Source organism: Phascolarctos cinereus, unplaced genomic scaffold, assembly GCF_003287225.1.
Source record: "Phascolarctos cinereus isolate Bilbo 61053 unplaced genomic scaffold, phaCin_HiC Scaffold_2;HRSCAF=192, whole genome shotgun sequence".
NCBI classification, from domain to species: Eukaryota; Metazoa; Chordata; class Mammalia; order Diprotodontia; family Phascolarctidae; genus Phascolarctos; species Phascolarctos cinereus.
In genome coordinates, this window is record NW_027555625.1 from 243126694 (window position 1) to 243150605 (window position 23912).

Genomic DNA, 23912 nt, shown 5'->3' on the forward strand with positions numbered 1-23912 from the left:
CCTAAATATTTTTTTTTATGTTTATACGAGGGTTTAGGGGAACAGTTTTCATATTTCCATTTCATAATTTCTCACTTTTTTTCTCTCTGTTCTAAGTTAATACTGTCACATTTATCCATAACTAACCTGGTAAATTATTGAAAAAAATTTTAATAGCATAACACTAGACAAGGTTTAGAAAACATTTCCTGGGAGATATCTTATACTGATTCTTTTTCAGCTAACAGCATAGAAAAGTAAAATGAACTGCCCAAAAAGATGATTTCTGAAGTAAAAGCTTTACTGAGTTACTTATAAAGGGTAGTCTTTCTCAATATTTCTTAAAGATAATAAATTCTGTATGATTTATGTAGTCTTTTGGGTTTTTTTGACTAGTTGGTGTCTTTCTCTCCCCCCCAACTCTGTCCCTGCCCCAGAGTGTCTCAATTTTTCTCAGTTGTCAAGGGTGGTCTCCTCAGCTAGTGCTTAGTACTCACATTTCCATACTGTCCTTCCTCTCTCCACCCCTCCCCCCTCCCCATTAGTTGATGATTTTCTTGAGTTGATACAGAGAAGAAAATGGAAGCCAATTTATAGCAGTATTCTATTTTCTACCCACAGCCTTCTTTTTTGTTTCCATGTCAGAATTCATCAGGAAACATAATTCTTTCTTCAAACCCCTTAAGAAATATTGTTAAAGGGTTGCAGAAATACAATAATATCCTCTCTTTTGTGGTTGTATGTGGAAATATTGTGGAAAGATGGAAAGATGTCAAGTATTTCATCAAGTTTCAAAGAATAGACTTTTTATATTAATTTTAATTAAATGAAATCACTCATCTTTCTTTTTTATAAATCCAAAAAATAAGCTTTCCTGAGTTATTCTATATCTGTATTTGGGGGGGGCAGTTCTCATTTTCTATTTATTCAATTTGGCCTCATTATTATACCATATTTTAAGGTATATTTCCCTCAGGGAGCTTTAGATAATATGTCTGTGAGAGAAAATATTTTGACTCCTTGCTTTTCAACTAAAAGACTGCAAAATTAAAGAGATCTGAGAGGTGTTTTTTCAAGTACACGATTCGTATAAAATAGAATTTTGTTAGGATTTAGTTTTTTGGTTCTTTTTTATGAGCCCTTCAATTTCTTAACCTGGGAGAGCCTGTTTCTTTGAATACTTCTCTCTTCTTGCTCTCTCTACATTATCTGTTTTCCTGAGGTGACCAGTAGTTCAAAAGACTAAGCTTGGGCTAAATAGGAAGCATTTCCCACCCCACCCTTCTTTACTCTAATTGAAATTGATGACTCTCACTATCTTATTACTTTCTTTCAAGGAAACATTATAAATTATTTTCTAAAGCTTATTTAATAATGCTGCTCCAAGATATTTATTTTTGTAAGTGCAAGTCTTAAGTGAAGATTGAGAAGTTATAAAATTCCTTGATTCTTTAATACTTGAGGAATTTATGATTTTATCAGTATGAATACTATTTTCACCATCAGAGATCACAGCATTTCCATGGGTAGTGGTCATAGACAAAAGCTTCATCACCATGTGGTCAATCATTTGGTGATCTTTGTAATGGCAACAATAGCTAACATTTGTATAGCACTAAAAGATTTGCAAAGGGTTTTGCATAGGTGAACTTATTTGATCCTCACAAAAACTGTGGGAGATAGACTTTTATTGTCCCCATTTTACAGATGAGGAAACTGAGGCACAGAGAGACTAAGTGGCTTTGCCCCGGGTTACACAGCTAGTAAATGTCTGAGGCTAAATTTGAACTCATGTGTCCCCTATCTTCATGGTTGATTTTTAGCTTATAGTCATCTATCCCTGGAGCCCCATTTTTTTCCTGTAAGAATTTATAGAAAAATATAGATCATTTCCCTGAGGTTGTTAAATAATATTGCTATGAAATGTAAAAACGGAATATTTTCTTCTTTTTTAGGGTGTTAAGCTTGAGGAAAGATGAGAAACTTTTTCAGTGATCTCAGTTGAATTACAAGTTTTTTAATGTTAAAAAGCAAATATTTTCAGTTCCCAATTTATTTAAACTGTTTCAAATTCCAAAGAACTATTGGAAATTCGTTCTGCTTTTTATTTTCCTTTCTTATTTAATGAATATGTGACCTTGGGCAAGTCATATGACCCCACTCAGATTTACTTTTCTTCATTTTTAAAATTGGTGAGTTGAGCTAGGTAATCTCTAAAGGCAAGCCCAGCTCTAGAATTCCATGTTTCTGTGAAAAATTCAGGGGAATAAACCTTCTCCTTTGTATAGAGCAGCCCTCCCTACCCCAGTTTTCCTTTCCAAAGTGTCCTCCAAGCAGGTATATTTCTGAATGAAAGAGGTAAAATAGTCCTGAAATCAGCAGAAGATAGTTCTACTATCTAGATAACAATAGGTAGGTGTTCTAATATCTAGAAATCTTGGAAAATAAGGTTTTCCTGTAAAGTCTTGACAAGTCTGCTTTAATTAACAGGAATTTAGAATTGCTAGCATTGTTGGTATACAATGAATAAAGTCCTTACACATAGAACTTCTAAATAGTATCTGGATCTACTCTTAAGTGGCTATGCAAATACTGTATTCAGAGAAAATGTAAAAATGAACTTCATTTTAACTTATCTGAACTATCACAAATATAGAATTCAAGAAATCAAAACGAATTGAATTTTAGTATATTTGGCAAAGCTACAGAAGTGAATCAGATTACTTACAATTTCAAATAACTAATTAAATAACTTATTTTTATCATTTTATAAGATCTATAAATTTATCATAAAGAGAATTTGGCATTACAGATTTATAATGGTATATATTTGATGGTATATGGTATATGCTACCTAAGGCATAATCAATCAATCAATAAACATTTACTAAGCACCTACTATGTGCCAGGCACTGTGCTAAGTGCTAGAATAACTGAATGCACAGTGAATTTTGTGCTATCTGTTGAGGTTTAGAGATTCAGGGGTGCTAGGACCCCAAAATCACAACATGAGGTTCCTGTCTGAAAGAATCCAACCCAAGCCTTCTTTCAGCCAAAGACAAGGTTTATTGGAACATCTGCCATATTGGCCAGACTTAAGGAATCTGACCATTACTGAACTATTGGCTAGATTATAAGGATCTGAGCACCTTAATGGAGACAAAATGGACCTTATATATAGGAAGACTGTGGGAGGGATCTAGGAATGGACAAGTAGTTTGGGATGACTGGAGGAGAGGGTCTAAGGAGATCTGGGTCAGAGTGGCCAGTAAACTGGGGTGAATAGAAGGCCTGGGACCTGGACCACATGGCCAAGGGAGAATGGAGATTAATGGTGGGAAGTGGCCTGGGGCAATAGGGAGGTAACACAAGCAGTGGCTACAATGAAAGGCCAGTTGATGGGATCACAGCCTCAGGTGAACACCAGAGATTTGTCCATGTGGGGAAGTCCAGGGTTTTTCCTTTCTGGAGTCCAGATCCCAACCCCATCATTAGTTCCTCTTGGATGGGAACGAACTGAAGAGTTACCAAAAGGACAATACCCAGACGTTTCAGTTAAACCTCAGCTTTCCCAAAAGGATCTGTACAGTTTTTACCTAAGATTTGTAGTATCCCTTGTGATTTGAGTTCTCTATGGAAGACAACCATGCTTTTTAAAAACTATTGATGAATAACACCATTGAACCGCCACTGTCTACATACTTACTGTGAGAGGTGACAAGGTCCAGATCCCTAGCTTCTCTTCATTGTGGCTTTAACTATCACTACTTCTCTGCCGTGGGGCCACAGGGGCAATTCTCTTCTTTTTCCAAGAGGCTCACTGATCAGGAAACCTTTCTCTCTTTTTAGAAGGTCTGATCTATGAACTGCCATGTCAAAATCATAATCATATCTGTTCCCCAGTCTCAATTTTGGGATTACTTTGAGACAACCACCAAAGCTAAAGCTGTTCTTTTGTTGCTAGATTTTAGATTTTATTTTTAGATTTGTTGCTGTCTAGGGAATTCCCCTTCTTAACATTGGAGGTCAGGGTTCAGGAACATTGCCCATGGATTCCCCTCCTGGGCCACTCAGGTAAAAGCATCTTGCTTGGTCTTCTACAGAAATTTTGTTGTCCTAACTGTGGCCATCTCTTCATCTGGGGAAGTCTGCTATCAAGCGCTCTCTTCTGTGGCAGTGTGGGTGAGAAAGCTGTAGGCAAGCCTATAGAGCTCCCATTTGTTTTTGCTCCATGGCCCCAGTTAACATTTCCCAGGGAGATGAGACTTGGAGCATGCTCAGGCTTGCTTCCACCTACCTAAGAGCACAGCTCTGCTCTGCTACACCCTGCTCTATTCTCTTGGGGGAAAAAACAAGAGTGGCTGGCTCACTCTGTTTCATAGGTTAACAAAGTAGATTGACTCCTCTGATGGGAGTTCTTTCTCTTTGGAGTCCCACCCAACCAGTCACTTTGAGGGATATCCTGGTTAATGGAACCCCATGAGGAGCTGCATTTGTTCTCTTAAAAAAAGTGTTAATGACCATGTCTGTATTCTGTAGAGAAAGATATTCTCAAAAGATTGTCCCAGGGAAACTCTCTCCACGAACCCTCCTTACCCTCACTTTGACTTAAGAAAACATATTGGGGGAAAAAACTACCCTAACAACCTTGTACTGTAAAACTAAATAAAAATTATTCTGTGATTATTTCAAAAATGTAGATAATCTGGAACTGACTTAGTATGAATTGTTATAGTTGTTTTACAAAATAGTGATTAAGATGACATAACTTCATGAATTAATAAATAGCATTCTAGGAAATTAGTATTTGATCTTCCACTAGTTTTAGGTGTCTATAAATCTTTTCTTTTTCAGGTCCAAGTCTACAAGGGACATCATCTGTCACAATCTCAGAACTGTCATTTTGCTGTGAGGATGACCCGAAGAGTGAAGATAACAGTAAAAATAACTCAGGAAACTTTTCTCACAGTATAAGTTCAAGAAGCTTCCAGGAAACAGACAATCTACATGTGGAAGTAAGTAGTTCAGAGTGAACTTGCCCAACAGTTGCCATACATCAGTGGTTCTGAAACTTCTTTGGCATAATTTTGGTGGAGCGGCACCTTTGCAAACTGTTTATTCTACCTACTTTTGCTTCCTTCCATAAAATTTCACCAAAATTAATGAGAAAAAATGGGGCTGCTTTTGATAAGAGCAAATAGTTTGATACATGGGCCTTATTATATATCCCAAGGCCATTTTACATTCATGACAGAAAATAGGTAGCTATTGATGGTCATATTACAAACAAATATTACAAGATATCAGCTCATAAGTTGCTTGGAGGACTATCAGTGATCCCAGAGGACCCTTTAAGAACAACTGATATAGATAAAAATAAGTCTATAGCAAAATGAGTCATTAATGGTGCCTTAGTACCATGAAGATGAGTAATTTCAGTATTGGAAGGAGAGAGCTTATTGGATATTTAAGTATTTTAATTTATGATAGAGATGGAAAATATAAAATGATGTCAACAACTTCCTTTATTACATCAATTAGTTGGCATAGTTCTTTGTAAACATTAAAACACCATGCAACTGTTAGTTATTATTTTATTAATAATGTCTCAATTAGTTATTAATTATCCATTGCTTTCTGGGCACACTGGGTTGCATTCAGTGTTGCAGAAATCATTAGTATTTTATTAGTACTACATTGTCTTTGACCGGAACTCTCTGCACCAATTGACATTTTACAATTTTCTATTTTCCTTCATTTATTTCAGGATCTGCCTCCATCTGCTAGTGAGTGTGGTGATCCCTCTCTTCAGAACACTATCACCACTTCAGGATTACCTCTGCAAACACACTGTGGCTTGGCCACAGCTAAGGTTAAGCCTTTTGCATATGACAGTGGCCTCCATACTGGATTACTGTTGACTCCTTCCCAAGACACATCGAAACACATTTCAATAGACTCAACTCCAAAAAGTTACTTAGATCCTTTGGGGCCTTCTTGTTTGAATGCCAGGGGAACATTTCATCTTCCTGATGCTGTCACATCTGTATCTGCCATTTCTATTTCTTTAGGGGCCAAATCAAACCACAAAACCCTGAGAATTCATAGTGATGAGTCTCAGGCCCGAGGTTTGGCAATAGCAGACCCTCTGTCACAAAACATCCCAGACAGAGAACCTATAGTAGTAGGTAAGTCATGTTCACATTTACCAGAGAAACCTTCATCTGGATCAAGAATTTCATGCTCAGTTTCAATGGGCCTGACTGGGAAGACTCAACTGGAGACATCATCTTCAGGATTTAGCACAAGTAGTTTACATCAGGTGACAGTGAGACCTCGGACATACTTTTCTACCAGTAGCTATTATAGCTGTGGGGAAAAGCATGGAACCTGTGAAGATGGAAGTAATAGTGAGAAAAGCCAAGTAACTAGAATGGTCACAGTTAAAGAGAGCATCATTGCTGCCGGTCCTGGAGAGTCCTCAAACATCTCTGGAGTAACTTCTAAAAACTTCAAGAAGAGGAGCCTGGAAGGGATGAGGAAGCAAACTCGAGTAGAATACAGTGACAGCAGTAGTGATGATGAAGACCGTCTAGTTATAGAATTGTAGAGACTCTAGAGAACAGAAGGGATATTTTATAAAACAACACAGGGAATAGAAATACCTAGAAACATAAATGCCACTGAGTTGACAGGAAAAATGAATTTCTGTCATGCACCTTAAGATTAGGAAAAAACCTTCTTGGATGCTAGAGGCCAAATTATGGCAAAAGGCTTACTACCCTCCACTGTATGGCTCTGGGTGACATTAGTGTGAACTAAAAAGGCAGCTTTGCTTCAGCAAGGGTAGTCATAAAGGTATTGTTTCTGAATAGAACCTGTAAATATTCTCTGCACCTCAACTCCCTGCTGCATTAAGACTCTCTTTATATCCCCTCTTTCTCTTTAGTTTTCTCAATCCTTTGTTCCCAAGAAGGGGCACCATGACTGTGTACAAGTATCAAAGAAGTCTCTGAAATGTTGGTGAACCAACAGTCAGTGAGGGCCACTTTAGAGATGAGGAATATAAGGTCCACACTCCTTAGTATAAATGTGTTGAGAGATAGGGTTTTTGGGTAATTGAATCGTGTAAAATGAGTGTCATGGTTTTAGAGCTGGAAAGGGACCTTCGACATCATCCATGATCATCTGAACCTTTTCATTTTACAGATGAGGAAACTGGGGCCTAGAAACATCAAATGACTTGTCTAGGGTTACATACTCAGTGACAGAGTAGGGATTCAAACCCAGGTCTTCTGACTCCAAATCAAGCTCTGTTTCCACCACAACACAATCCCCCATTAGGGAATGTAAGCCAGTTCTGAATAATTGAATTCAGATTTACACAAAAACCCTGAGGTTTGGCTACGATAACCAGCTTTTTTAGTGGGTGTTGTAAATATACTCCAAACTCATATGACGTTATGAAATAATCCTTTTTAAATGTTGTGCAAATGACCAATGCTCATTTATGATCAGATAATACAATCATGTTCTGCTTCTGTGGCTGGTGCCTTTTCTGTTGAGAACTTTAAAAATCCTTGATTTTGTAGTTCTTCTTTGAGAATAGAGACATTTAACAGCTAATTGGGGCAGTTTTCTGCAATGAGATTTTTGGAGAGTGGGGAAATAATATCACATGACTCTCAGATTTTATTTTTGTCATATGTTTTTGTCCAAACAATTTCAATTAGAGGGCTATAGTTTTGCCAATATCCAAAGCTCAAATCAGTGCCCTGTTGATCTAGGAGAAAAGGCTTTTGGATTTGTTCCAGAAGCATGAAGGATACAAAATTAAATGGAGTTTGATGCTGTTTTAAGTTTTAGTCATTTTATTTGAGAGGTTTACTATGAATGAAGTCTTAGTGTATTATATAAATCAGACTAGAACCAGATTTTTAAAAAATTTTAAATACTCCTAGCCATAACATGATTCAGTGAATAAAATAACAGACATATGTCACTCCATCTCCTAGATGTACTGTATTTTTGGTTTCTCTCTTTTAAATGGTGTAGAAAAGTTTAAAGAGGTTTTCAATGCTATGTTATAATTTTATACTTGCCTTTGGTATGATTTTGTACAATTTTGAAATTTATATTGTAGGATCTTTTGGATTAACTTTCTTGTAATGATGTTTATGTGCCTACTTATGCTTCAGAGGAAAGATGAAAATGAGAAATATCTCATGTATCGGATGATGTTGCAATGAGTCTTAGCCCTTATCTACGTATGGTCAGCTTCCAATGACCTTCATTTGAATTAACTACTTTTAGGATTACCTATGCGAGCTCTCTCTATTATTCAGATTATATGTACTATCAGTTAACATGTTCTTAGAGAGGGCAAACTAACTTCAGTACTACCTAATAAAAACATAATTGGGAGATCATTATTCATATGACCTTGGGCAAGTCATTTAAATTCTCTGATCTTCAGTTTCCTCATCTGTAAAATTAGGAGGTTGGACTAGATGACCTTTAAGGTCCTTTCCAGCCTGAGATCTGTGATCCTATGATCCAGAGCTATCTACACGTAGATGCTTTAAAGCTCCCTCCATAACTACATATTGAAACCCCTCCATGTCTTTTGATCCTGTGAAATTCTCATCCATATAATTTCATAGCAGCTGAGCTGGCCATCTATTGTGTTTCATTGTGTATACTTGCCTGCATCATTTCAAAAGTTACCTTGCTATTTTTTTTAAAATCCCTCACCATTTCAAAACCAAATAGGATTTTTGGATCATGTGGTAAAGTACCAGCTGCTTGTCCAGGAGGGCTTTCTTGTGTCCAGTCTACGGGCAGCTGCTATTCTTATTCCTTTTAAAGTTACTTTCCATCTACTCTATATTTATCTCCTGTGTTCTGCTTTATATACATTGTTTCCTCCTTTAAACTATAAGCTTCCTGAGGGAAGGGATCGTGTCTTTTCTTTGTGTCCTCAGCCTTAGCACAATGCTTGGCACATAGTTAGTCTTTAACAAATGCTTGTTGATTGATTGAACTGCTATAATCTTCCCTCAGTCAGCTTGAACAATTAAAAGTTGCCTATTTTCCAAACATGAGTTGAATGGTCTTGAGAAATTCCTGAGTGTGGACATCTTTGATGACTCATTCAACATAAAAAGGCTGGTTCTTACAGAGTGAAGTACCCCAGCAAAGAAAATCCTCTTTGTCCTGAAGACTGCCATAGGAAGAGAATCAGAGATCTTTTTTGTGCCCATTCCACCCGGGCTTCTACTGAGACTCGACTAGTTAGCTGGGCCAGAAATACAAATATCATGTCACCAAATGGTAATGACTTCAGGACAAAGATAAAAAGTCATTGGTCCATTAGCCAATTTTGCTAGCTGCCTCTTGGCTCATTCCTCAAGGACAGGTATCAATAATGTGTTCCGATAATTGAGAATTCAGGTTGCATTTTAAACATTTGTTTTGTCTGTTGGGGAGGAAGGGGAAAGGGCTGTGTAAAAATGCACATAGGTGGCCCATTTGGAAACATTCTTGCAAGTGTACCTCACTGTGTACAATGCATTTCTGAAAAGCTACGTTTAAGCTGATTTTTTTTTTGTAAATCCAATTATTTAAAATATTGTATATGGGGGGGTTGTAGAGAAGGGCTTGTTATTTAAATTTTATGGTGAATTCCTTTTTGTAAAGCATTCTTTTGTAAAAATGAATAACCACTCTAATTTTTAAAATCTGGGTTTTCCTGGTTTTGTAAATCTTGATTTTCATGTATCAGTTTGCTTAAAGTGGAATGTACCTGTATTTGCATTGTTGACATAGGCGTATATTTTAATGGCAGGACCTGAGCTATAGCCTCAGCTTTTGGTCATTAAGAAAAAAAATTTTTTTTTCAGATTTATTTGACTGACATGAATGATTGTGGCCAAAAAGAAATAAATCATCCCATGGTGGCCAGTCTTTTGATGATAAGCACCTGGGTTTAGTCAGTCTGAGACTGAACCCCTACTCAAAAGCTTTTCCATCTTGGTGGGAGCTATTTGCCAGAGCTTGCACTCTTCTGGCAAAGGCTTCTAGAACTCAGGCTTACCCCCACACCCCAAAAAGGCATGGAAGGATGGCTTCAGTGGGGGATCTGTAAATCAGGGATCCATGAGTAGAAATAACCCCCTGAGAGTGAAGACAAGAAGCAGGGGAAAACAGCGACCATGCCTAGAACCTTCAGTTGAAAACTCAACATTATTAGTGACTTTCAATGTGATTCTAGAGGAGTAACAGCCTATTTGGACCCTGGATGAAATGGAGAGCAGCTTTTTCTTTTGTCATAACTCTTCATATTCCTGAAGAATATGATACTGCTGCTACTGATGCGATTGTGTAACCCTGGGCAAGTTATTTTACCCCTTTCTGCCCAGCCTTTGCCCTGGAAGAATGAGTCTTAGGCACTAAATAGACAAGACTTATTTGAGATATAATTCCAAAAGGCAATTACTCGCATTCCCATCAACTACTTAGAATGAATCCATGATTTATTATTATTATTTTTTACTTTGCACTTTGCATGAGATTCTCAGTTCAGCAGATGTTTTTAGTGAGAGAAATTGTGGCACTGTTATTGACTTCTGGCAAAATTGAGTGCGGCAGAACAGGAAATGGTTAGTTTAAAACTACAGTACTCCTGCAGCACACATGTCACCCATCTTTATTATGGTCAGTTGTTTTCTTCCATAGCTTTAGTGAGACACTATAGCGAATTTTTTTTCCTTTTAATTCTATACTTTGAACACAGACCTATTTCTCATTGCTGTCAGAACTCATGAAGCATGGAGTCAGGTCTTAGAAAACCTTGTATGAGAGATTTCTACCCCATATTTCAGCAGTATTTGTGTAGTTTGTGTAAAATGCAGTTGTTAGGAACAGCATTGGATAGTTCTGGGTCTGAAGTGAGGAAGAACTGGGTTCCAATCCTATCTCTGATGTTTACTACCTGTGTGACATGTCATTTCACTCTTGTGAGCCTCAGGCAACTTTCTAAAACTTATTTACTAAATTATAGACCAGTTTTGTACTGATTCACAATGCATAGCTGGCCCTATTGGGTATTGGAAAATTTGAACACATTATTGCACCCTTAGAATAAAGAGTGTATTTGCAGGGGATGGCGGGGAGAGGGAGGAGACAGCCACCTGGAACCTCAAAGAGAACAATTGTTAAATATGCAGATACAGTACTTGACTACAGTCTGTTGATTGTTCAGAATCAGGGAAGCCACTGACTTTTTTGCAGATTGTTAGATTTATTCTTCTTTATATTGTTAAATTATTTTGTTTTTATAAAATAAAATTGGAGATTAAAATGAAACCGTGTGATAAATTAAGGTTTCAGTGCCTCAGAATTATTGTAAAGAATTTTTTGTGGTTAGTAAGCATTTGTTTACTTATCAATGGTGGCTAGTTGACCCCCAAACAAATTGTTCCCTGTTTTGTGTTTGTGTCCCATTGTTCCTAACAGTCTTTAGGGGAGGAGAGATTATTCCTTTCTGAAGTGTACCAGGGGGTTTTATTCTACTACATTACACACACACATTTCTTCATGCCTTTCGGTGTAGACTTGAGTTTTAAACAATTCTTAAATGTAGCTGATCTTGGAAGCCACATGAGGGCACTATCGACAATAGAAAAACACAGGCTTATTATATCCATTGTGGTTAATGTTTATTTGACAATATTCATATGATTTGGTAATGATGCAAAAGCTTTTTTAATTTAAAAGGGTTTCTTGTAGACAGAATTCCTTTGCTTTTTGGGTGTAAGAGTGAATTTAATTTATATGCCCACAATCTTAGTCCATCTTTCTGCCTTTTAAAAATCTCCTTTGAACAGGGATGAAAAAAAGGATAGTCTGAAGTTGAGGAAAACCAAATCTAGTTGTTAATTACTGAAGGGCATTGATAGCCCTTTCTTCCAAAGAGTCAAACTCCAATAATAATCAGTTAATCTAAGAAGGAAATGCATCCTTTGTTTCTTCCTAATGCAAAACATTTCTGGGGTAATCAGCTCCACCTCCTGTTAAGCAGTGGAATTTCCTTGCTTAGGCTCTAGGGCTATAGGATGGTTGTGGGGGAGGGGGAGGTTATTGGGTGTATGGCTAGGGAGAGGGGTGGTGCGGGGTGATCAGTTCCTTCAGTCAAACTTTGCTCTTTGTTAACTAACATTCCATGCTGGGCCACCTCCTCCACACATCTACCAAACCCAAGGGAATGTTCTGTGGGCTTTTTTTTTTTGAGTGAATGTAATTGGATCTCCCAGAAAACCATACTCAGGGTTTCATGGTGAGTCACAAACTATTTCCATCAGTTTTGCTTTGAAAGGGCTTCCATCCTTCTAGATTACAAGCAAATGAACTGGGCAGCACCACCAACGGCTCAGCCAGTCTCAAGTCTCCTACTTATTTACAGCCTGTTGAGCTTTGCTCCAGAAATGCAAAGGTCTCACTCTCAGACATCTGGAAACTTTGCTTCCAGCAGGGACAGCTGCCTCTTGTTCTTAGCTGTCTCCCAGCTGCACGCTAGAGGCAAATCCTGCATCATTTATGATTGATCAGCAGAGGATTAGCCTATTGCAATTTTAGCTCATAAATAGGTGAATTGTTTTTCAATTTTAACCCAGAAAGAAAAGCACTCCTTTAATATCTAGGATGGTGTACCCAGGCCTTGCTGGTGATGGGAAGAGAAATCTCTGTCAACTATATGGACCGCATTTACAAGAAGCAATTCAGGCACTTAGCAGCTCTTCTTAAGTCTGTTATAAACAAAGGTCAAGAGAATTGGACAAGGGAAGCTGATGTGCTTTAGAGCCCTGGTTAGAACTTTGGCTCTTAGAGACAGGCTGTTCAGTTCTCCAGTAAGGTGTCATACTATTGAACTCACACACAAAACCCTCTGTCTCTCTGGTCTCCTGGTTAAAACTGAGAACTCAGAAATAAGGCTAATGAGATATCCAGGGATCAATACTCTCTAGAAGCCAAAAAATTGTGGCACAGATTAAGATGTTCATCCTTTCAGCAAGCATTTATTAACCACCTACTATGCACTCTGATTCAGAGGGATTATGATAGGCACAGGAAGGAAAACTAAGTTTAAATAAGAGTTTTATTCTACTCCTTTAGAGCTGTTTAATATAGAGTTAAAACAAAAACCACATCACTACAGTACATTGTATTTCATGAAGCATGGAAAACCACATTATCTGAAGAATCAAAATTGTGAGTTACCCAAGGACAATGGATAGGTGAATGGTGGATCTAAGTAGGCTGCAGCATATTACTGATGAAGAAATTGTAAACATGAAGTATTATAAAAGCTATCCTGAGAGAGATGTCTGGTGGTGAGCCTGATACAGTGAGAGTGAAGGATAACTGGTGGACCTTTTGTGTGTTACATAGCATATGATATATCCATGTAATCTCAAGAGACCTAGAAGAAGGGCACGTTGCACTGATAGAGGATTTATGAGAGGACTTGGACCAGAGTCACCCAGATGAGAATGTGTGGATAGGAGCACCTGCATCCATGAAATCATAGATCCATTGACTTGGACTTGAAGGAGAGAGGAGAAGGTTTGTGAGGGCCCACATGTCTCAGACAGAGATTCTGAATGAATTCATCAGAGATACTGAGCCTCAGGGTATCAGACCTACTTCTTGAATTCAGAGATTGGGAGTGAAGTACCTTTTCCATGTAAAGAGTTTCTTCTAGAACAGAGCTCCCTGCTGCCTCTATCCAGAGCTTCTATCCTCAGGTCCCGAGTGCTTGGAATGACAAGTGGTAGAAGCAGATGCCACCATCACTGTTCCTGGATCTGGGCTCAATTATCACAGGATCCTGGAAGTCAGGGCTTTCCCCCTCAATCCTGTGGCCTGGCAACCACCACCTTGTGCTTCATATTTCTATGCTTAGTCACCATCTGCTCAGGGGAAAATCCTTTTCCCCTGCTATTTCTTCAGTACTGTCGTTCAGCTCAGCCTTATCCCTCCATGATACATAGCCTATCCTCTGTCCTCTCACTCCATTGTGTTCTCTGGAGTCCTAGTTCTATTGTTAACAGGTTCCTTTTCCTCTTATAAATCTTTTCATCTCACAGTTTTTCAACATTCTGTTGTTCCCTGAAGACAATCAATTCTTAGACATTTCTAGTATCTGTTGCTTTTGAGAGGGTGCTTTCTGACACTTTGGGTCAGGAGGAAAGGAGTTGACTTACTCATTGTTCCTTACTGTCACTTTCAGACTATTCCATTGCTCCTATCCAAATCTTTTTTCCTTTGAGGTGCCCTGCATCTGTTAAATATAGTTTTCAGTATTCCCATTCATAAATTGCTATAGGTCTGTCAAATCTGGTCACCCCCTGCCTTTTCGGGAAAAATAAACATTCCATAGTGCACTTTCTCTTCTCTCTTATTCCACACCTCAAAACCTTCCATGCTGTCTCTTAGTGTTTTATTTGTTTCAGACTCAGAAGTGATTCTTTTTTTTTTCAGAATGCAGAATTTGCAGAATTTTTAAATGCAGAACTTGCCCTATCCCTAGGTCTCCTCCCTTTCCATCTTTTTAAGAAGCTTGCTCCCTGGATCATTTCCTCTGTCTTACCTTCAGTTTCTCCTTTCCTACTGGAGCCTTTCCTTCTAGTTGCAAACATATACAGTTCTCCTCATCATCAAGAAAAACAACAACCTGTACTTAACACACCCATCCCCCTTAAGCTGTCATCCTCTCTATCTTTTCATGTTCACTGCCAAACTACCTGAGCTATTTACTCTTTTTGCCTTCTTTTCCTTACCACATGCATCTTAATCTCAGCAACCTGCCTTCTAACTCAACAAATGGACTGCAACTGCTTTCTCCAAATTGACCAGTGATCTAAACTGATCAATATGGTGATCTTTTCCCAGCATTCGTCTTTCTAGACCTCTCTATAGTTTTTGGTAATGCTGACCATCCCCTCCTCCTGGTCATCTCTCCTTTGGATTCTAAGCTATTACTTTTTCCTGATTCTCTTCTTCTCTGTCTGACTGCTCCTTTCCTGTCTTCATTGCTGGATCATCTTTTAGTCCCTTGTCTCCTCAGGATGGTTGTTCCTCAAGGGTCTGTCCCGGGGCCTTCTTTTTTCTTTCTTTCAGGTATCTCCTCAACTTTATACAGGGTCCATATGTATATTCAGCCCTGATCATTTTTGTCTGAACTCCGTTCATACATCAACTACCTGCTGAACATCTTTTCCATTTACTACTGTGTTTTTGACTTTGTTTCTCCAGGGCCTCACACAGTGATTTGGCCTTAATCAATGTTGGGATTTGATTTCCTTAGATAGCTGCAAATTGAAGTGCTTTTTGAGATCCTGGGAAGATCATATCGATGGGGAAGCATCTGGAAAGTCTTCATTGAGGAGGTCTCATTTGAGCTTGACTTTAAAGAATAGATGGAAATTTAATGGGAGATGAAGAGAGGAAGGGCATCAATTAATCAACCACTTAATCAATAAGCAAGCACTCCAGGTATAGAAAATGGCATGAATAAAGCCATGGAAAAGAGGTCAGGCTGCAAGAGGTTATTTAATTTCATATTCCCAAACCCCACCGTCCACCCCAGGAAAAGAAGATGCAAATCATCCTGGATAGGTAGAGGCCTATTGTACAATGAAATGTAATACAGCAAACATTTACTATGGGCTTACTCTTTTATATTATTGTGCTAGGGACTAGGGGTACAAAAATCAATAACAGGACAGTCCCTGCACTCAAGGACCTCACAATCTACACAGAAAGAGATCCTAGAGAAGGTTTTTCTAACTTCAGAATTTTTCAAACCTCTTTTCAGTGTTTAAACCTATCATTGTCACAAAATTTACCTTTATTGGGATCATAAGTTTCTCCTGCTGCAAATAAATTTGTTTCCTCTATTTTCAAAGAAGAAGGAGAAAACATCTTATATTCTGTTAAAGCATCACCTCTTCTTGTTTATCTGTTTCAGGGTGAATAATTCTAATTTATTTATTTTAGCTAGAAGGAAGGTTGAGAAGTTACATATAAATAGTTTTAAAATGTATTTAGAAATCTACTTTGACCTTTTGTTAGCTTCAAAAAAGTCTCTATGTGAACATAAGAAATGAGTTATTTCATGCTGAGCTAAGGGTAGTTGTGTTTATAGGGAATGCCCCTTTGAATCTAAAAGTGGCCAATAAACTCAGTAGGTAGTATTTTAGGTTTAATTTTCTTGATAGAGTTCATGAAAGGTATATAATCCTCCATTTGATGAAATCTTGATTCTTTGCTTTTTGAAGCATTTGTCTAACAAACTCTTAATGGACTATCAAGTCACAGACTTCCGGTTTTTAAGGTGCAGGAGACAGACATTTTTAATAGCTAGCATTTCTACATGTTTTAAATTTTGCCAAGAACTTTACAAATGTTATTTCATTCGATCCTCCCAACAACCTTATTATTATCTCCTTTTTACTGATGTGGAAACTGAGGCAGGCAGTGGTAAAATGACTTGCCCAGAATTACACAGCAAGTGTAGAAGCCTGGATTGTGAACTCAGATCTTCCTGACTCTACATACAGTGCTCTATCCACTGCACTACCTCACTGCCATTATCTAATACAATGCCTTTATTTAATAAATAAGGAAACAATCCCAGAGCGGATAAGTGATTTGTCCAAAAATCATATAGCTAGTTAGTGGCTCTATACAAGTCACCTAATTTCTCAGCATTCTAGGCCACTCCATTATACAATAGGTTGAAGAGAAGATGCCGGTCTGCATTGGTAGATGGAGTTTCCTTATCTTGTTTTTAAGTATACCAGTGATACCACAGGTCCATGCCTTAGCCCTAATAATAAAAACCTTATTTTTATTACTTCCCTGTGAATGCAGTTCATTTCACTATGAACCAAATCAGAAAAAAAAGGGCAGCTAGGTAACACAGTAGATCAAGCACTGGGCCTGGAGTCAGGAAGATCTGAGTTCAAATCTGGCTTTAGACATTTACCAGCTGTGTGACCCTGGGGCAGTCATTTAACCTATTTCCTCCAGTTTCCTCATCTGTAAAATGAGCATAATAATAGCACCTCCTTCCAGGGTGTACATCCCTGGAAAGTATACTGTCAAGGTAAGTGAGCTTATCTACAGCGTTCAAAATTTTTCCATTTGCTAAAACTGATGGTTCCATGTATGGGTGGTACGGTTGTGATTTATCCTTCATTCTCAAAGAGGGCCATGACACCAGGGAGAGGATGACATGACTTGCAATTGACTTTGATTTGAGTGAGGGAGGGCTATGCAAAGACACTAGCCTCACTTCCTCCTCCAGAGCCACCTAGGTTCAGGATCAGGATGACTGGAGATGGCCCCAGATACAGTGGGAGACCTTGGCCCTTTTAAGCTAAGGTCTTTTCAGGTTCTCACTTTGAGTGAGGCAACACCCATTCAGTGAATAGGCCTCTTTAAGAAATGAGTCAAGGAATGGCCCCTTTAATTAAAAAAAAATCAAACTGGGAGGAGAAGACCCTCAGGATTGTTGACCAAAAGAAAAACTGTTACTATTTGCATTCACTCTGAGCCTGTAGGGCCCAAAAACCAATCATTAAATGGCACTTGGGCAGGGACCTACTGTTGTCCAATCTGTGAGCTCCAGGGTGAATTGGGTTTAAGGCTTGGTCTTTGAGAAAGAAATCTAGCCAGTAACTCCCAAGTTAACTAGACAGCTTTTGGCCATCAAAATTTACCTTCCTTTGTGCAGAACACCATCACACCTTCAGGTAAGGGGAGAAAAGAGGAGAGGAAAGGACAGAGGGGAGAGGAGAGGAGAGGGTGAGCTGAATTGCCCAGTTGGAACTGGCCAGCCAGGCCACCAACTGGATGGTGCAGTGTTGGTTGGTGGAGAACCTGTGCTTTTTTGGTGTTATTTGTTAGGCCAAAATTAGCACAATCATTAGAGAATTGAGAATGGAAAATTTAAAATTTTGAATGCTATAGATAAGTTCACTTACCTTGACAGTATACTTTCCAGGGAAGTACAAATAGATGATGAGGTTGATGCACACATTGCCAAAGCTAGCTCGATGTTTAGGAGACTCCAAAGGAAAGCGTGGGAGAGAAGTATTAAGCTGCTTACCAGACTGAAGGTCTACAGAGCTGTTGTACTGACCTTGTTGTTGCATGCTTGTGAAACCTGGACAGTCTAGCAGCGCCATGCCAGGAAACTGAATCATTTCCTTTTGAATTGTCTTAGGAAGATTCTGAAGATCACCTGGCAAGATAACTTTCTAGATACTGAGGTCCTTTCTGGAGATGAACTGCCAAACATTCCAACTTAACTGCAGAAAGTTCAATTCTGATGTTGAATGCCATGTTGCTCAAAAGCCAAACATATGTTTGCCTGAAAGACTGTTTTACAGAGAACTCACATAAGAAAAGCACTCACATGGAGGTCAGAGGAAGTGATACAAGGACACTTTCAAGGTCTCTCTGAAGAATTTTGGAATAAATTTGAGATGTGGGAGACACTGGCATAGGACCTCCCAGCATAGTGTGTCCACATCAAAGAAGATGCTGTGCTCTCTGAGCAAAAAGAAGTTCAGTAGCTCAAAAGAAACATGAGATGCACAAATTTAGAGACATCTCCACTCCAAATGTTCGCATGGATTATTTGTGCCTAATCTGTGTCAGAGCCTTCTGAGCTTACATTCGCCTGATCAGCCACAGTTGGACACACTGTACCTTGACCCCAACATAGTGATGTTATTTTGGTCCTCTTTGAGAACAAAGGATGACAACCAGACCAGACCAGACCTCCCAGGGGTGTTGTGAGGTCCAAAGGTGACAATAATTGTAAAGCACTTAGTGTAGTGCCAGGCATGTACAGTAAGTACTATGTAATATTATGTAAATGTTAGTACTATGTAAATGTTAACTACTAGTATCACTCATATTAAAAATTTATTGATCAGCCTTGAGTATGGGACTAAATACATAGTCTACAATAAAAATTTGTAAGTTTTTTGATTTAGAACTCCAAGTTTTATGTGTATATATGTCCTAGAATCAACACACCTACAAGCCCTATCTCTTATACCATTTCCATCTCTGGTACAATATAATGTGAATTTTTGTTGGGAATCATGATGTGTAAGTTCCATAAGATGGTGGTGATACTGAGAATGGGAAAGGGCAAACCTAGAGGACACGTGGAAGGAGACATAGGAAAAGACTTACTCTACTTGGCCCTAGTGTGGGACCTCTAGGTGGTGTAATAGTGCACAGACCACCAGGCCTGGAGTTAGGAAGACTCTTTTTCTTGAGTTCAAATCTGGCCTCAGATACTTAATAGCTGAGCATCTCTGGGCTAGTCACTTAAAGTTGTTTGCCTCTGTTTCCTCATCTGTGAAATGAGCTAGAGAAGGAAATGGCAAACCACTGAGTATTTCTGCCAAGAAAACCCAAAATGGGGTCACCAAAGATTTGGGCATGACTAAAAAAACAACTTAACAATGAACAATTCAGACATGACTGAAACTGAACAGCCACAAGAAGTATGGAGACCCAGGAGCAAAGGGTGAAAGTTGCAAAGAGGTATATTTTGGTTTGACATCAGGGGAAAAAACCAACCCCCAAGGTTTCTAATAATCAGAGTGGTCCAAAAATTGAATAGGATAACTCAAGAGCTACTGGGTTCCCTCTCCTTGGAAAGTCTTCAAGTTTCAAGCAGCCAGATGAATTCTTTTTTTGAGTATATTGTACCAGGAATTTTGGGGGGATATGTTTTGGACTACATGGACTAGGTGCTTAATCAATGTTTATTGATTGATTAAGATGGTCCCTTTCAATGATACAGTTCTATGAGGAAAGGCAGCAGACATTTATTAAGCACTTACTGTGTGCCAAACTCTGTGATAACTTCTGGATTTATAAATACAAGCAAAAAGCAAGACAGTCCCTGCCCTCAAGGAGCTTACATTCTTTAAAAAAAATTATTAAAATATATTTTTATTTATTTCTGTAAATATTTACCAATTATATGTAAAAAATTTAGTATTCATTTAAAATTTTTTTGAGTTCTAAATTCTATCCCTACTTCCCACCCCTTCCCCACCTCTTGAGAAGGTGAGCAATATGGTATCGATTATACACGTGAAGTCATGCAAAACATATTTTCATATTAGCCATGTTGCAAAAGAAAAAACACACATGCACAAACAAGCAAAATAAAGTAAAAAAGTATGCTTCAGTCTGTACTCAGAGATCATCACTTCTCCATCTCTGGAGGTGGATAGCATTTTTCATCTATAGGTCTTTTGGAATTGGCTTGGATCATTATCTTCATCAGAGTAGCTAAGTCTTTCCCAGTTGATCGTTGCAGTATTGCTGTTACTTTGTAAAACGTTCCCCTGGTTCTAGGAACTTACACTCTAATGGAAAAAGACAACACATAAAAAGAGAGCTGAAAGGAAGGGTAGGGATGGTGCCAGTGTCAGGGGATGGTGTCAAAGTCTAGAAAGTTAAAAGCTGAGCCAGGAGAGAAATGAAGATTGGCTGCTTCTGGCCCCTCCCTAAGATGGAGGATTAAAACTAATAAATGGGAGCAGGAGGCGGTTAGCATGATAGAGGGGCATGACAGGGTAAAGAGGAAAGTTCCTGGTCAGGATTGAAGCTTACTAAGAAAGGACATGGACTAATGCATCCAATAAAGGTTTTCCACTACAATGATTGGAACAATAATAGATTTCTCAGTTAACTCAAATTTGTTTTTTGGGTTTGTTTTGTTTTTTTTTTTTTACCAGATTTCATTGGTGTAATAGGGAAACTGTCTGTCAATGTAGGTCAATTTTTATCTGTGACTGATGTTCTTAGAGTGATGTCTGGGGGCAGTAAGAGGTTAAGTGAATAGTCCAGGGTCACACAACTAGTATGTTTCCAAGGCATAGCTTGAATCCTATTCTCCCCAACTCTGTCCAATATGTCATGCTGCCTATTTAATTAGCACCTAGAAATTATTGCATCCTAATTCATGAGCATTCCAATTGTTAGGAAAATCTGAAACAAAAATCTACTGCACTTGTCGAGTGAGCACAACCACTTTAGTAGCATGTGGGCACTGATTCAGTGGTACAATCGACTTTTTAAGCAGTTAATAAGATCCATACTCCACCCACCAGGGCTACGACTGGTCTAGTTCATCAGAGTTACACCCTTTCTGGACAGCCCATCGCATGTTCTTCCGTATTCTGTTAACTCTGCCCACTTCATGGGTCCCATGATAAAAAATGGCGGCTATCTCCACCCTTGGGGTGTGTCAGTTAATATTTAATAAGCTTATTAAGCAAGCATAGTGGAGAAAAGCCTTTGCCCTGTTGAGGCCCCATCCTTGAACCCAACAGGTTGCAACCGGTGTAGCCTCCAGGGCTCTTTCTTTCTTTTTTTTTTTGGTTTAAGCAATGAGTTTAAGTGACTTGCCCAGAGTCACACAGCTAGTGAGTGTTATGTGTCTGAGGTCAAATTTGAACTCAGCTCCTCCTGAATCCAGGGCTAGTACTCTCTGCACTGTGCCACCTAGCTGCCCCTCCAGGGCTTTTTCTTTTTTTTAAAATTTATTTAATTTATTTTGATTTATCAATAATCACTTCCATATGGTTTTGAGTTTAAAATATTTCTCCCCCTTCCTCCCCACCACCCTCCCCAAGACAGCACACAATCTGATATAGACTACATATTTACATTCCTATTAAACATATTTTCACATTAGTGGTGTTGTAAGTAAAAATTAAAACCAATAGGAGGAACCATCAGAAAGAGGAAGCAAAACTCAACAGAAGAGAAAAAAAAATAGCAATTCAACTTCCATAGTTCTTTCTTTGGATGTGGATAGCATTTTCCATCAGGAGATATCTTAGATCCTTGTATTGCTGGGAAGGGTTAAGTTATCAATATTAGTCATCGTACAACGTGGCTGTTATTGTGTACAACGTTCTCTTGGTTCTGCTCATTTCACTCAGCATCAGACCATGCAAATCTTTCCAGGTTTTTCTGAAGTCTGCCTGCTCATCATTTCTTATAGCACAACAGTATTCCATTACATTCATATACCACAACTTGTTCAGCCATTCCCCAATTGATGGGCATCCTTTCAATTTCCAATTCTTTGCCACTACAAAAAGAGCTGCTATGAATATTTTTGTACATGTGGGTCCTTTTCCCATTTGTGTGATCTCTTTGGGATATAGCCTCCAGGGCTCTTTCTTAAGGAACTGGTTGTTTACATAAAGTTTGGGGCACTTTCTGATTGGTTGAGGGAGTATCCAGAAGATCTTAGAAGTCCTTAGAACGCCCTTGTTCTGTTGTGGAAGCCTAACTTATAATCCTTTCTTACACAATTAATGAAGGTTGCAGTGTGTTTGTTTTATAGAACATTATTCCTTCTGACTCTACCCCACCCCCGATATGTGTAGCCAGCTTCTATGCTAGCTCATCATACATTTATTTGAGGTATGAAATAAAAAAAATTTGTCATGGACCTCAAGAGGAGACAGAGACATTACCAAAGTACAAATGCCTTAAATCTTAAATTATGAGATGATGCAGTTCTAAACTAAAATAAATTAACTTATGAACCTCTTGCACAAAGAAACTAATGGAAAAACCCTACACAAGTCACTATCACATTTGTACTAAAAGATAAGTGCTTTGGAGAAAATTACTACATATGGTTAAACGTGTTTACCTTCTAATCTTTCTTTGGTTCTGAGTCACATGGCAGAAAAAACCCAAGAGTCAGAAATTTTCTAAAAGTTTTTTTGGTGGCCTTTTGAAATGAATTTGCATTTGTTTCAAATTATTACATCACTCCAGATATCTCCCCAGAGATCTGTTAGGCTGTTTCTTTCAGGGTCTTTGCTTAAAGTATTTGGTTCAAGCTGTGAATGCAGGTGGAAATACTGCCTGGGTGTTCTTTCAGAGGGTGGAGAGTTCAGGTTCATGGATTTTGTTTGAGTTGTGACCCTGGGCCTTTCTATCCCCCTTTTTATCTCTAGGGGAAAGACCCTTGGGCTATCTCCCAGGGTATCACAAGTGTGACTTCATTAAAGGCTGTAAGGGTGTGATCCCCAACAAATCTCTGCAGGAGCCTAAACTGAGGTGTTTCTGCGGCGAAATGTGTACTAGAGGTAGGGATTAGGGAAAGTCTCAGAATTTATAGAACTTAATTTGTTCTATTGTATCCACAGTTTGTCGTTTCATTATTCTCTTCCATGAAAGACACCGGAAGTTGAAATAGCTTCATGAGGTACAGTTTAAATGGCGTAAACTGAAATTTTCAAAAACAACCACTCATCCCATTTTGGTCTTCTCAGGATTTCAGCTAGGTGGAACAATGTAGAAGAACACATGTTTGGAACTTGACTTCACATTCCACCGCAGAAATTTACTGGGCAAGTTACTTAGTCTTTATCAACCTCAGTTTCCTCATCTGTAAAATTAAGGGGTTGGACTTACAGCCTCTAAGGTCATAGTTAGATCTTGTGATTCAACTTTATAAATGTTCTTTATCACAACTGCTTCTCTCTGTGGGATTTTTAAAGCTGTAAAATGAGATGTGGGCAACTAGGTAGTGCTGTGCATAGAATGCTGGCCCTGCAGTCAGGAAGACTCATCTTTCTGAGTTCAAATCCAACCTCGGACACTTAATAGCTGTGTGACCCTGCACAAGTCACTTAATGCTGTTTGCCTCAGTTCCTCATCTGTAAAATGAGCTGGAGAAGGAAACAGCAAACCACTCCAACATCTTTGCCAAGAAAACCCCAAATGGGGTCATGAAGAGTCGAATGTGCCTGAAACAACTGAACAACTACAGAAAGATGTTATGTAATGGTTTGGTCAGC

At 38.6% G+C, this 23912-nt stretch overlaps 1 protein-coding gene across 1 annotated transcript in view; it reads left to right on the top strand.

Moving 5' to 3' along the window:
* The window catches only part of ZNF831 (zinc finger protein 831), a 76891-nt gene extending 65545 nt beyond the window's left edge, over positions 1–11346 (top strand). Inside the window, 2 exon segments of the mRNA XM_020981476.2 lie at positions 4834–4994; positions 5747–11346. Of these exon segments, the coding sequence (XP_020837135.1) occupies positions 4834–4994; positions 5747–6589 (1004 nt within the window). The 3' untranslated portion in view covers positions 6590–11346.
* Positions 11347–23912: the final 12566 nt, after the last annotated feature.